General features: G+C 42.0%; 1 protein-coding gene across 1 annotated transcript in view; it reads right to left on the reverse strand.

Annotated features, from left to right (window-relative positions):
• Positions 1–15,337, reverse strand: part of PCNX1 (pecanex 1) — a 106,171-nt gene that overhangs the window by 74,649 nt on the left and 16,185 nt on the right. The window contains exons 3-6 of the mRNA XM_083350565.1: positions 7,657–7,762; positions 6,982–7,027; positions 4,833–4,922; positions 1,757–3,439 (exon numbers count right to left, since the gene is read on the reverse strand). Of these exons, the coding sequence (XP_083206691.1) occupies positions 1,757–3,439; positions 4,833–4,922; positions 6,982–7,027; positions 7,657–7,762 (1,925 nt within the window). The remainder of the gene's footprint in view (positions 1–1,756; positions 3,440–4,832; positions 4,923–6,981; positions 7,028–7,656; positions 7,763–15,337) is intronic.

A 15,337-nucleotide genomic window follows, 5' to 3' on the forward strand; every position in this document is an offset into this window, starting at 1 on the left:
GCCCCATTTTACGACTTTTCTTGCCACATTTGTTAAGTGAATCATTGCATTGTTAAATTAGTAACACGGTTGTTAAGTGAACCTGGTTTTCCCCATTGACTTTGCTTGTCAGAAAGTTGCAAAAGGTGCTCAGGTGACCCAGGGACACTGCAACCATCATAAATGTGAGCCAGTTTACAAGTATCTGAATATAAATCACGTGACCCTGGGGATGCTGCAACGGTCATAAGCGTGAAAAAGGGTCATATGTCATTTTTTTCAATAATGTTCTAACTTTGAACAGTCACTAACTGAACTGTTGTAAGTCAAGGACTACCTATACCAGGGGTAGGCAACCTCGGCTCTTTTATGACTCGTGGACTTCAAGTCCCAGAATTCCTGAGCCAGCCTGGCTCAGGAATTCTGGGAGTTGAAATCCACGAGTCATAAAAGAGCTGAGGTTGCCTACCCCTGACCTATACTAATAGACTTCAAACTTTCTTGAGTGTCAAGTATGTGTTACAAGTGACCTAAAGTAGAACCTCAATACACCTATTCAAGCAAATAGCTAACTAGTCCCTAACATGCTTAAACAATCAAATGGCAGCCATTTTGGGGAAAGAAAAACCTCCTTGGTCTTCAGAAGCATGGGTCGAGTTAGTGAAAGGGCAAAGAGCTGGTTTCATTGTCCTCAAGAAACAAACATGGATCTTAAATCTTCTGAGTATATTGGAAAATGCTTTGGAAGAAATTACCGTAGTATCTGTTTAATACCTGTACTATTTCAGCATTAAAATATACATTGCAGCCATTTTCCACTGGAATATTTGCCAATGATGAAAGCAAAATAGGGATTGTTATATTATAGAAACCACACATATATTAAGAGCTAACTTATGGGACTTACAAAAAGGCTAGACAGTACCACACTACAAAAGAAAAGAAATCTGTCTTTTGTTCAGTCATGACACTAGTACAAAGAGATGCAATGGAAAAACTTAAAGGAAAGATGTTACACATATTTAAGAGCTTTAAGAACTAGAATGCATGTATGTTCAACTTTACCTCATTATTACAGATGAAACATGATAAAAGTATTAGACTAGATGACAAATACAAAGCATAATATACTTGGGTACCAATATGCCTGCATATACCTCATTGGGCACTTGTCAGATTACCTTTCCTGCCTGGCTTTTTAAAATTAATTTTTATTTTTATTTTTTGCTGTAATTAGCTCGCAGTTAGGCTGTAATATTGTTCTGATTTACCATAATCACAGGAATTCTTAGAAAATTAATACAATTGATAGCTTTAACCAATTTTTTATTGGGAAGTGTGCTCACTAGATCAGAAAATAAATGGTAACCTGAAGTAGCAGGAATTATATTCTTTGGTAGCCAGGAACAACTTCACCAGTTTGTTTTTTGACCAATGGGTATTTGTAGTAAGGCCTGCCAAGGCATCCATTTTGTGAAAGGATCAATACCATATTCTCAACATTCCAATGTGTTCAACGAACCTCAACAATTCTTTACAGTTGTATTTGTCCAACCTATCTCAGTTCATGCTAAGGGATCCAATATTAGTAATAGTATTCACTATTTAATGCTAACTGAACTCAGAATAGCATTAGCATAAACTGATCTCAAAATGTAAAACACCCCAAATATAGATGACCTGCAAGAAGTTGACATTTCCTATAAGCCAATGTAGACTATGTAGAGAACAACCGCACCGATAGGCAGTGCTACATCTAAGTATTCCAGTTACTTACCAATGCTTCCCTTCTCCTGATCTTCTCTTTCAGTAAACATAGCCTGGTTGGGTAAGCTATTTCTAGAGCGAGTGACTGATTCTAGTTGTGAAGCCCTTCCCAACAGAGATAGCTCATCAAGCACCTCTCCCTCTTTGGCCTCTAAGTCAGATTTAGAAGTTGTTAATTGTTTTATTGTATCTGGCATCATTAGATTTGGATCATTGAAACAGGCTACTGCACCACTATCCAAGCTTAACACCCTCGTACGACTCTTGGCACCGTTTGTACTGTGAGTCTGTCGGGTTGAATGCTTTTTAACAATTGCATCAGTGCCCAAGTGAGTTTTGTAAGAATTTTCCAAGTCTGTGCCTCTCTCTTTGGCAATATATTTTGTCTTTAGGGCGTTGAATTTTCCCTCAGGAGACTGGCATGAATGAGAAGTTGTGCTGGAAGAGCTATCACTGCTGAACTGGTGGGCTGACTGCATGCTTGACGTTCGGCTCAAATCACTTTGATCACTTGAGTCTTCATCGTGGCAAAAACCTGTACTGTGGGGCTTGGTAGAAGATACCCCTCGGAAGGAAATATATTCTTTGTGTCGACTTGTGTCAAAACTACTAGCTCGTTTTTTCCCTGTCCTTCTCCTGCTGGATTTTTGAGCTGAAGCTGTCCGATGGATTAAGCTACATGATTTAGGTCGCACATCCCCCTCCTTCTGCTTTTCTACCATTTCCTTAAAAGTTCTCGAGTCAACCATGGAAGATTTCTCTTTATGTTCCCCTCTTTTCACAGTAGGGTTTCGGGGAGACTGTTCTGTTTGTGTTGTTAGTTCGTTAGCATGAGGATTCTTATTTGCTTCTTCTGAAGCAGAGGTACTAAGGGCCCTCTGATTGTGCATCTCCTCTGATGCATTCAGGCATTCTTCTACTTGAATGCAACTGCTGGTGTTAGTTTCAACTATAGTTCTTTCCGTACTCATCCTTTTGTTAGTAGCAATATGACAGTCACCAGAATCAACAGCAGAGTTTTTTTTCTTGCTGCTTTTTTTCTCTTCTTTAGGCGACACTTCATGCTCTGACAACATGCTTTCTATATGAGTAGAACTTGTCTGCTCACTTTTATAGCTGCTGACGGTACTGATGGTGTCACGATCAGTTCCACTACAATAACTCTCTGTTGAGCCACTACTTCTTGTACTCAGGCTTCTCAGGCTATCCACACTTTTGTCTGCTTCTAAAGATTTACTCTTGCTGCTTTTGACTAGCAGTTGTGGACTGCTACATTTTAGAATGTCATCTAGTTGAAATACACCAGAAATACATGAGTTCTCAGCTAATGATTCTTTGGATCCTGTTCGAGGCTTGCAAGCTTCTAGTTCACTGACAGTATCCAGCCCCCGCCTTTGCTGATAGAGAGGAAAGTCATTTAGTGACACATCTGGAAATGCAACTGCTGAACTGGAAGTCCTTGGCACACCTCGTGGTCTATGATCTTTCCTATAGGAGTGTGAATGCAAAGGGACAAGAGAAGCCATTTCAGTGTCACACGTATTAGACCCAGAAGGATCTAAATGCTGATTAGGAAGGCACACTTTATCAGTGCTGTCTCTTGATAACTCCTGTGCAGTTGACAATGAGGGCTGAATGGACACAAAGGAATCAACGGAGATCAGATGAAAAGTCTTCCGATCAGCTGCCAAATCTGTTTGTTTTTTTAAAAAAATGAAACAAATTTAATAAGTATGCAGGCAAATGCCTATAGTAGCTTCCTTCAAATGAATGTATTTCAACAGGATATAAACAGAAATAGTATATTCACATATTACACTAAGAAGCTCCAATAAAATATCTTTTATATCTAGGTTCCTTTTTTCAGCTAACGTGTGCATACAGAATCTGCTCTAACAAAAAAGACTAAAATCCACAATTCTGATCACTTTGTTAATTATTCACCATTCAGCAAATCTATGCATCAGAATATCACAGCCAACCAAAACCCTAAACAATAACCAAAACAACTATTATATGGAATTAGTGCAAGGACCAAAAAGAGGTAGAATAAGCATTTTACAATGTACAGGTAGTTCTCACTTTACAACCATTAATTCAGTGACTATTCTAAGTAGCAGTGGCTGAATGAAGGGATTTATGACCAGTCTCACAGCTGTTGTAGCATCCCTGTGGTCACATGATCAAATTTTGGATGTTTGGGGGCCCACCTGCAATAACCACAAAGACATTGCAAGTTCCCCCCCCTATCACCTATTCTCCCCCGTCTATGCCCTTCCTGCGGCCACAGAGCCTGAGTCGCAGTGCCTAGCTTCGTGGGCATCAGTCAAAAGGGCAGAGATGGGGACATAGATGGATGGGGGAAACAGAAGAGGCAGTCCCTTCCTTATCAAGAGCAGGAGCTGGGAAAGTAACAGGAGCTTACCCTGTCACACAACACTCGGGTCTCGAACCTGGGTTTTCAGCTTTCCAGCTGACAAGCTCAGCATATTTGACCATCGAGCCATCGTGCCCCCATAGTTAAATAATAAAATGTGAATAAAAAAATCTTGTAAGAAATCAGTCTTGATAATTACAATGAGTTAATTTCTTGAAGAAGTCCAGATAACAAAAACAGGTCATTAATATTGCATGAATATTATGCTAAGTGCATTAACTCACTTGACTGCAGATCTGGAAGCATACAAAATACACCATATGGAAATGTGTGAAAATCACTTCATCGTTCGTTATAGAGAAGTCTTTTTTTTTAAAAAAAAAGTTGTTTAATTCTCTTTGCAAGCTACTTTTATTAAGATTCATATCACTAGCATATGAATCCACAAGAAAAACACTTATGACACATCTAACACCCTCTGAGGTTTGCTAGGGGGAAAAAAAGATTTTAGAATAGCAAAAGACTTCAGATGTAATCACCGTAACTTTAGACTTGATTATATAACAGATAAAATGAACACTTAATACAGCAAGCTGCAGTTAAATGACTATTATTTTGCAAATAAAGAATTAAGACAGTTATTATTTGTTTTACTAAAAATGTATTCATGGATATAACACCTAGCAGGTTGCACACAAGACATGCGTACCTTGCTCTTCGCTCCCTTCTTTACAAAGGCTAGAACTCTGGCCAAGACTCAGACTGATATCATCAGAGGTCTTTGCAGTGTCTGTATCGCCTAAGTAAAAGAAATAATGTGTTAGTTCACAAAGCATCATCCTGTACTCCTAAAAGAAAACAGAATTTAAGAAGTGTTTTTAATTCTCTAAAGGTAAAGGTAAAGGTTCCCCCGCACATGCGTGCTAGTCGTTTCCGACTCTAGGGGCCGATGCTCATCTCCATTTCAAAGCCAAAGAGCCAGCGTTTGTCCGAGGATGTCTCCGTGGTCATGTGGCCGGCATGACTAGACGCCAAAGGCGCACGGAACGCTGTTACCTTCCCACCGTAGTGGTCCCTATTTTTCTACTTGCATTTTTATGTGCTTTCGAACTGCTAGGTTGGCAGAAGCTGGGACGAGTAACAGGTGCTCACTCTGTTACGCGGCACTCGGGATTCGACCCGCCAAACTGCCGACCTTCTGATCGACAGTCTCAGCGTCCTAACCCACTAGTTATAATGATCTGAATTGTACACTCTAATCTGTTAGGGCATCCCATCAGCAGGGACACTGTTGCATATTCCTGTTGTGTTGACGTAAGACTAAGAAAACCAAAAGATAATAGGGCATCTCCACCATGTTAAATTACATTATTAGTTCGTGGCTAATATGCCTGTGCAACAACAAAGCTGATGAGAGGAAAGACAACATCATGGAAGACTAAGAGAAAGTTGGCTAGTGTTATATTCACTATTCAAGAAGCTGCAGAATATACAACAGGGAGGCCAGTTGCGTTGTGTGAGACCTCATCATACACAGGGCTGACCTTACTATTTCCAGCAAACAGCCCCAGACAATCCCTATAAGAGTATAGCATGAAAACTACTCTCATATATGATATGGTGAGGATGTACATTGCAAATGAAATGGTCAGTACATCTTAAAACCAAAATAAATTTCAGCCTTCTTATAGGGATGAAAGAGCACTGAATAACACCTTTAAATGCACTGTTTGCAATTATACTAATGACTTGTAATTTTTGAATTCCCTCTTCCATACAAAATCACACATACTGAGGACACAGAGCAATCAGCAGGGACTAAGGACACGTTTTAATGAAATTCCTTATATCAACAAAACAAGTTCATTCAACATTATACCCTCAAGAAGATTTGCTTCACCTTATGCATTATTTAAAGCAAAATAAACTGAAGGTCCTGACCCTATGTGAAGTGATGAAGATGGCAAATCACCAAATATCTTCTTGGTGGCCCCAAGCCCTGAAATCCTCTATACTTTCTCCTAAGTTAGGAAATGTTCCTAATTACTTGTTTTTCATAAAGTGTTAAGACTATTATTTTCTAGAGCAATGATGATGGACGTTACTTCATTTTGTGGTATTAAGTATGTTTTATTTATATGATATTACTGTAAATCTCCTCAGGCTCAACTAAGTGAAATATAAAATTTATAATATCTTTGCATAAACAAACAAACAAACAAACAGTTATATTTTCAAATGAAATACCAAAGTAACTCTAACCAAAGATTGGAACAGATTTAGTGCATCAAATAATATTGCAAGGAGGGGAAACCTGTATGGCCTGACCTGACTTATTCCAACTTTATGAACATGGAAGTTGTGATCTGAAGAAGTGCTATAGAGATTGGGTTGGTAGTTCATTTAAGTATATTAGGAAACAAGAATTATTACAGAGCTTAAGATGAAATAATATCATCTTTAATTACTGGATATATTGCCAAAGGCATGAATATGGTCTATAAATATCATTACATATAAGATAACTAGAGCTGTGAAATTTCAAACCAGTTGAAATACTTGGAAATACTTTGGAAGACATTCTAGAATACTGTAATAGGTTTCAAATCTGGAAAAAGCCTGCTATTGCAACAGGAAAACAAAGGGAAAGAATTCCTGACATATCAATTTTCTGGTTAAAAAAATAAAATTTAAATTAAAGATACTCTGTATTTTTTTGTCAGAACTCAGGGATCAATAAGAATTTTTCCATTTCTTATATTGTGCTTTATTTTTTACCTATCAACAATGTAATGGAAACGCCTTTTAATACTAATACTTCTGCTGAAGTTAGTCAAAGATGAAAATTAGAATGTTACCTTTAATGGTAGCTGCAGTTCCATGACGAGATAAACCTGATCCAATCTAAAATGAAAAAAATAACCTAATGAGTTACATCAATAATTTACCTTCTTAGGCAAAATTGCGATAACTGGAGTAAATACCTGAAATCTCCTTTATTAATAGAACAGGAATAGTACTTTTAAGCTTTTAAAAAAGATTATTTTGTGAACAACAATTAATCATATAATTGCTTTTTTCTCCTAAATCATGGTGCTATTTATGCTCCTCTCATAAAATGTATTTTGCAATTTCAAATAATGTGAATAACAATAATACATAAATAACTGCAATTAGGAATACCTACAGATATCCAAACACATGAACATAAAATGATTCAAAGAATCCAATCAGCCCAATGTTAAACAACTACAAAGAATAGCAACAACAATAACTATTTCATTGTCAGAATAACTTCAACAAATTATGTAAATAAAAAAAAACATTTTGGAAGAATTTAACCAGTGTATGATCTTGCAGTAAGTAGACAATAGTTTAAAATCCTGGAAGTTGACAAAAAACAAACAAAGCAACAGATCCTCAATAAACTAAAACAAATGAGGATAAAATAAAAATAAAGGGCGCTGTTATTTGGCTCATATTTCGGCTGAACTTAACTAAAAAAAAGGCACGTGTCCCCAAACAGGTCTTACCTGGTTATTTAGATCTAGGCCAGCAAAAGAATTTCGAGAACTGCATCCTACTGGAGGTGTGGCTTCTCGAATAAACTCTGACATCTCAATCCCGCCCCCTGGATCACTAAAAGATAAAGAATTTTTAATGTTTAAAGTATTACTTTAGTTATCTATGTCAAATTACACCAAAGGATATATTTGAAGCTTCTACAATTGCCAGTATTGCTAATACTCAGTTCATATACTGAAAATGCACCAAATGCAATGTTGCAATCCAAAATCTTCAATTAGCAAAATATCAAAAGAGTTGCTCAATATCTTCTATGTCCAAATAAGAATAAACTTTTTTTTTACATTGTTATACTATTTTGTACCCAAGTTACTCTTCATAAAAATGCCCCCAAGATGACAGAGTCTAAAAAGAGTGCAAAGGATCTGTGAATTCATGAGATTTTAAATAGATATACTAAAGAAAAGGTGTATACTAAAGCACTGTACGGTAGAGATATAAACATCCAAGATACCTTAGAAGATATTCCCTACTTACAAGAACCTCTAGTTTTAGAAGATGAAGTGAGATCAGCACTTCAGTTGGAAGGCTACAGGAACTGGTGAAATAACCCACAGCAATATGTATAGCAACAGAAAAAGAATCACTAAAGGTTCTAACCAAACTGGAGAATGATACAGTGGCCAACAGACAGGAGAAGAGCCTCTTCTGCTGTGGCTCCCTCACTCTGGAACATTATGCTGTTTGAGATCCACCATCATCCTCTTGGCTTTCTGAAAAGGCCTGGCAATCGGGCTCTGCCGATGGGCTTGGGGCTCCAATAGGAGCATCCTACTCTGGAGATGGTTAATAGACTAGGAAGAAGATCCCAGTTCCACCCTATTTGGTTCCCATCTTTTGTTGTTGTTGTTAACTTTTAGTGTTTGGTGTTTTAATTCTGTTTACACAGCTGTATTTATGATGTTGTAAGCCACCCAAAGTTGCTCATCAATGAAATGGGCAGCACATAAACTTAATAAAATAAAAATAAAAATACCAAAGTAGAGTTAACAGAGTACATAAACTATCATACAATGTCCTTAATTGGTAGCAAAATAATGCTTAGGAACATCCAATGCAGAGCCCTACCTGGAAAAAGAGATGTCAGCTGTTCAAACTGGCTTTAGAAAAGGTCAAGAAACCTGAGATATTATTTGCTAATGTAGGCTGGATAACTGAGAAAGCCAAAGAACACTAAAAAGAAGATACTTGCTTCACTGATTATATAGAAAAGCCTTTGATTGTGTTGATCATGCTCAGAAAAATGGGAATCCCAGAACATCTAACAGTTCTCATCAAAACCGTAAATACAAGTCAAGAAGCCATAGTACAGTAGAACAGTGTACTCTCCCCTTATTTATTCAACCTATACGCTGAATCTTCAGAAAAGATGGATTGTAAGATGAGGATAGGCACTTCTGGGGAAGAAATGGCAAACTGAAAATGTCTGTGCTAAAAACAGAGCAAACAAATGTGGCAGAATGAAGACCGAGGAGATCACTCCCAATATTCCAGGCAGTTGCTCCACAAGAGGAGACCACAAGTCAACAATCTCCTGGACTCACATCTCTTGCTCAAAGAGCAGGTGACAGGCATGACTAGGACATCTTTTGCACAGCTCCAATTTATGCACCAGCTACAACCTTTCCTGAATCATGACTCCCTGCACTTGGTTATTCAAGCTCTGGTCATCTCTTTGTCTGGACAACTGCAATGCACTCTACATGGGGCTTACCCTTGAAATCCATTTGGAAACTTCAGCTGGTGCAAAGTGTGGCAGTGAGAGTAGTCTTTGAGGCCCGAAGAATGGCCCATATTACATCTTTTTTCCACAAGCCTCACTGGCGACTGGTCTGCTGAGTGCAATTTTGTATGGCAGGAGTCTTCAAACTTGGCCCTTTTATGACTTGTGGACTTCAACTCCCAGAATTCCTCAGCCAGCGTGCCTGGCTGAGGAATTCTGGGAGTTGAGGTCCACAAGTCATAAAAGGGCCAAGTTTGAAGACCCCTGGTTTATGGCCACCTCATTCACAGTGACTCTATGTGGCTTATAAGCAGTAAAAACACAGTATAGAAAATAGAAAATAAAAAAAAACAAAAAACAAATAAAGCTCCTGCAGGACAGGTAACATATGTGCGCACCTAGATATGCCCAAAACCATGCAGGTCACTGCATACTGAACGAACTGCAGCTTCCAGATGCTTTTCAAGGGCAGCCCTATAACCCATGTAGAGTGCATTGCAACAGTCAAGATGGGAGGTAACTAGGGCTTAAGTGACTGTGTGTAGGGATTGTTGATCCAAGAAATGGCATAACTGGTGCACTACCTGCAGGTGTGCAAAGGCTCTCCTGGCCATAACTGCCACATCCTCCTCGAGCAGGATTGTGAATCCAAGAGAATTCCTAGATTACACATTGGGTGTGTTTGGGGCAGTGCCATCCCATCCAAGACCAAAGGTAGCAATTTTCTGTGGACCAAAGAACCCCAAACCCAGAGCCACTCAATCTTGCCAGGGTTCAGTTTCAGCCCATTGCTTCCCATCCAGCCCCTAAGAGTCTCTAACCACAGTGTGTATCATCAGCATATTGATGATATCTTGCTCCATGGTGACAGATGATCTCACCCAGCGGCTTTAAGGTATTGGTTATGACCTTCAAAGCCCTTAAAATTTTGTCTTTATTTTTGCAATCGCATCATCCTGCTGACTCATTATCAGTAGCATTCAACTACTACTCCAAAGTCTTTTTCTCAAGTACTGTACTGCACTATTGCTAAGCCAAACAAACTCTGTGCTATATTGCTGCAATTGATTTTTGCTTTTCAGATGTACAACTTCGCTATTTACTGTATTCAATTCATTCCATTACTTTCAGTTCGTTTCTCTAACCTATCAAGATGGTTGTTGGTTATTAGCTATCCCACGCATTTGCTATCATCTGCACTAATGAATACATAAGAACAGAAGACTGAACCATATGGCTCTGTTTGATACTCTTCTCCTGTTGATGATGAATCCTTCATGATACGATTTTTTTGAGCCAGCTATGTACCCACTTAACTGTCAGGCCTTGGAATCCACCAATCAAAATCTCATGGGTACTTTAAAGCAGCCTCTGAGTAGGCATTAATGTTCCTAGGACTACTAACGTCCTCTGTATCCTCAGCAGGAAATCAGTTGCTGGGACTGAGAGGAATAAAAAAGTAAAAGGTTTCCCACACACTCACTACAGGCACTTTTTGTGGCAAAAGTCATTCATGTTGAAAAATGAAGGAACCTGTTTGAAAAGGGGCGTTGTCTTACCTGAATGCCTTTTCTCAGCATGACGATGAAGAATCCACAATAGATGGGCTAATCCTTGTCTTCCTGCCCAGAGACCAAGTCAATCAACCCTTTGCCACGCCTCTTCCCTTGGGCTAGGATACCCATTCTTGACAAAGGCGTAGCCGTTGATGACCTTACAATGTAGTGGCTCAAAGAAAAAAGTCCCCTAACACAGGACCTGACGGACCTAAACGGGGGGGGGAGTGGATTCTCCATCGTCATGCTGAGAAAAGGCATTCAGGTAAGACAACGCCCCTTCTCCAGCATGACCAATGGAGAATCCACAATAGATGGGACATATCAAAGCCTCACTGTTCCTGTGGGTGGGAAGTAGTCTGGGCCTGTGTCCCACTATCTGGTACTACTCTCTGGAGAACTTTCCTACCAAATGAGGCATCTGCTGAGGTAAATCGATCTAGTTTATAATGCCTCACAAAAGGTGAAGGTGACGACCACGTCGCTGCCCTACAAATTTCCTCAATAGACGCTTGCGTCACCCATGCCACTGAGGTCGCCACACTGCAAGTTGAGTGGGTGGTGATCCGACTAGGAACTGGCGAGGAGTATGTCTGATACGCCTCCATTATACATGCCCTAATCCATCTGCCAATGGTAGAGGCAGACACCTTCTGGCCCATTGAAGAGGGTTGGAATGAAGCAAAGAGGGCCTCAGATTTGCGGAAGGGAGCAGTTTACTTAATGTAGTGATGTAAGGCTCTGCGGACGTCCAGGGTGTGCCATTTACGTTCCAAGTTGTGAGACGGCTGAGGGCAAAATTCTGGCAGCACTTCCAGCGTCCTGTGAAACAAGGAATTGACCTTGGGAACAAAAGAGGGATCCAACCGCAGGACCACCCTGTCCACGTGAACGATGCATAAGTCGTTTCTGATAGACAGGGCTGCCAGTTCAGAGATATACCTAGCTGATGTGACGGCCACTAGGAAGGCCATCTTAAGCGTCAGAAACCTCAGGGAACAGGTTCTGACGGGCTCGAAGGGAAAAGAAATGAGAGCCTGTAGGACCTTGGACAGATCCCAAGAGGGATATCTGTGAACCACGGGCGACCTGATGTTGGTCGCTCCCTTAACAAAGGAGCGCACCATGGAATGCTGAGCCAACGGCTCTGAATTGCCATATGTAAGCACCGTGGACAGAACAGCCACTTGTCTGCGGATCGTATTGGGCGAAAAGCCCTTCCTGAGTCCCTCCATCAGATAGTCCAAAATCTTTGGGATGGTGATCAACCCTGGGATTAGTTGTTGCTTTCTACACCAGGTGCAGAAATTTTTCCACGTGGAATCATAAATCCTGTTAGTAGAAGGTCTCCGTGAAGCCTGCATCACAGTAATGATGTCTGATGAGTAGGACTCCTGCGACACAAGTCGTCGTTCAAATGCCAGGCAAATGCCACTGGGGCTCTGGGTGTTGTAGAATCCCCTGGCTGAGAGATATTTGGTCTGGAGGAATCCTCCACGGAGGAGAGATTGAGAGGCCCATGAGGTCGGCAAACCACGGCCGTCTTGGCCAGTGTGAAGCAACTAGTATTACCTCTGCTTGTTCCTGCAGTATCTTTCAGATAACTGCCTGGATCAGGGGGAGAGAAGGAAAAGCATACAGCAGGCCTCCGGGCCACGGGCTGCAGAGAGCATCTGCTCTTTCCGCCCCTGGAGACAGGAACTGGGAGAAGAACCTCGGGAGCTGGGAATTTGCTGGAGTAGCAAATAAGTCCAGCACTGGATGACCCAACCTCTCCGATATGTTTTTGAAGATATCTGGATGCAGGCACCACTTGGAGTGATCCACTGTCACCCTGCTCAAGAAATCCGCCTGCTGATTCGCCTGTCCTGAGATATGCTCGACTTTGAGGGAGGAGAGGTTGGTCTCTGCTCAGGTTCCCAACAACTGAGCCTCGGCCATAAGGGACCTGGAATGGGTACCCCCTTGCCAGTTTATGTGGGCTTTCGCTGCCACATTGTCTGTGAGGACTAGAACGTGTTGTCTCGCTACTGTGCAGTGGAAATGGCGTATAGCTCTGAGCTCCAACCAATTTATGTTTTGCTGCAGATCTGACTGGGACCACCGGCCCTGAGCCAACTGTGATTGTAGGTGTGCTCTCCAGCTGAACAGGCTGGTGTCTGAAGTCAGGATGAGCCTGATGGGTTCCTTGAACAAGGTCCCCTTGGCTATCGCTGGGGAAATCCACCACTGGAGGGATGTTAGGGTCCGTGATGGACTTGCACCCTCTGGTTGGAAGAACTGGTGCCCAGTCTCTAGAACAGAAGAAGGAACCATTGCAAGGTCCTGGAGTGTAGTCTGCCCCAAGGTACTATTGCTATGCAGGAAATAATCTTACCCTAAAGTTGGGAAAGCAACGCCAGGACGACTACACATTCCCTTTGGACCTGGAGAACCAGGGACCGGATGCTGTCCTGACGTTCCTGAGAGAGGTAAACCTCGCATTTCCTTGTATTTATTACCGCCCCCAAGTGAAGAGGCGGGTAGAGGGAACTGTCTGGCTCTTCTTGAAATTTACAAAAAACCTGTGGTCTTGAAGGGTTTTGACAGCCAAATCCAGGTCTGAATGAGCCAACTGAACCGAGGAGGATTGAATGAGGATGCCGTCCAGATAACACTGGATACGCACCAGAACGGATCTCAAATGTGCAGCTATTGCTGCCAGGACCTTTGTGAACACCCTGGGAGCCGATGATAGACCGAAGGGTAGGGCCCTGTACTGAAAATGGCGCCCTGCGTAGCAGAACCTGAGGAATTTTTGGTGACCGGGGAGGATGGGAATGTGTAAATATGCCTTCATGAGATTAATGGATGTCAGGAGGTCTCCCTTCCTGATGCCAGCCAATATGGATTGGAGGGTTTGCATCTTGAACCTCCTGTGTGCCAAGTGTGTGTTTAACTCCTTTAAATCAAGGATTGCCCTCCATCCTCCTGAGGTCTTGGGAACTACGAACAGAATGGAATAGAACCCCCGTCCCTTTTGCCCCGCTGGTACCGGCTCTATGGCCAAGATGTCCAGAAAATGTTGGATAGCCTCCTTCATGAGGCCTTTTTTGACCGGATTTTTGGCCAATGGGAAGAAATGTCTTGGGGGGATTGGATATGAATTCCAGAGACAGGCCAAATCTGATGGTGTTGAGGACCCAGATGTCCATGGTGGTGGTCTCCCATATGTGTGTGAAGGGGGCCAACCTGCCACCTATGGGAGAGCCCTTCTTGTGGTCACTTAAACCACCAGTTCAGCCTGTCATGCCTCAAAAAGATCTCTTGGTCTGAAATTGCTGTCTAGGCCTGTCCCTATTGCTGGATCTGTCAATTTGACGCTTTGGCCTGTGAGGAAAAGGACAGGCGGACTGGCCAAACATGGACCTGGGCCCTGATCAAACGGAGTGCCCACGGGTGTAGGGGGTAATCCTCCTATCCACTCTTCTGAAAAGGTGGGAGATTACCTTGCGTTTCTCCCTGCTTTCCGTCAGATAAGGATTCAGCGTCTCACCGAATAGCTGTCTACCGTAGTACGGAGCAGCCACTAAATGCCACTTGCACCAGATATCAGCCCGCCAATGTTTAAGCCACAAGAGTCTGTGAGCGGTGACATTGGATGCCATGGATCAAGACAAAAATCTGGCAGCACATAGTGACGCGTCCGCCGTGTATTCTGAAGCAGCCACTAACTTGCTCAAATTGTGGTCTATTCGTACCTCCTCCGGTGGGATTCTAGCCTGCAGTTGGCAGAGCCAGAGAATGGAAGATCTGGCAAAAAAGGAGGCGGAAGTAGCTGCTCTTATGGTCCATGCTGCAGCCTGGTGAGTTCTGCGGAAGGTAAGCTCTGATTTCTTGTCTTCCGCCTTCAGAGCCTCTGCCATATCTCCTGATACCATGGAGGAAGAGAACAATGGCATTAAGGGTTCATCCACAACAGGAACATCTAACACCGCTGAAACTGTGGGATGCATGTTAAACAGCCTCTTATGTGTTCCCCCCAGTGCGGGGAAGGTGCCTAGTGTCCCCCCATTGAGCCTGTATTGTGTCCAGGAATAGGGGACAGGGAATGTGTTGTTGGGTAAAGGTGGGTTGTGAAAACACCGTACTGGTATCTTGGCTAGTGGAGGGCTCTTCTTGGGGAACTCGACTAGAGCCAATTTTTGCGATACTACTGGCCTTGTGGAGCACTGATTTGAAGAAAGATGGATTAAAGAGTCCTATGAAGGGAGGAGGATCAGGAGACAGGTCCTCATCCTCCGACAAACCTTGTTCCATCTGTTCATACTCTCCTGTGAGCGAGAGTCTGCTCCTGGAAGATCTAAAAGG

This window comes from Vipera ursinii (genome assembly GCF_947247035.1).
Source record: "Vipera ursinii genome assembly, chromosome: 1".
NCBI classification, from domain to species: domain Eukaryota; kingdom Metazoa; phylum Chordata; class Lepidosauria; order Squamata; family Viperidae; genus Vipera; species Vipera ursinii.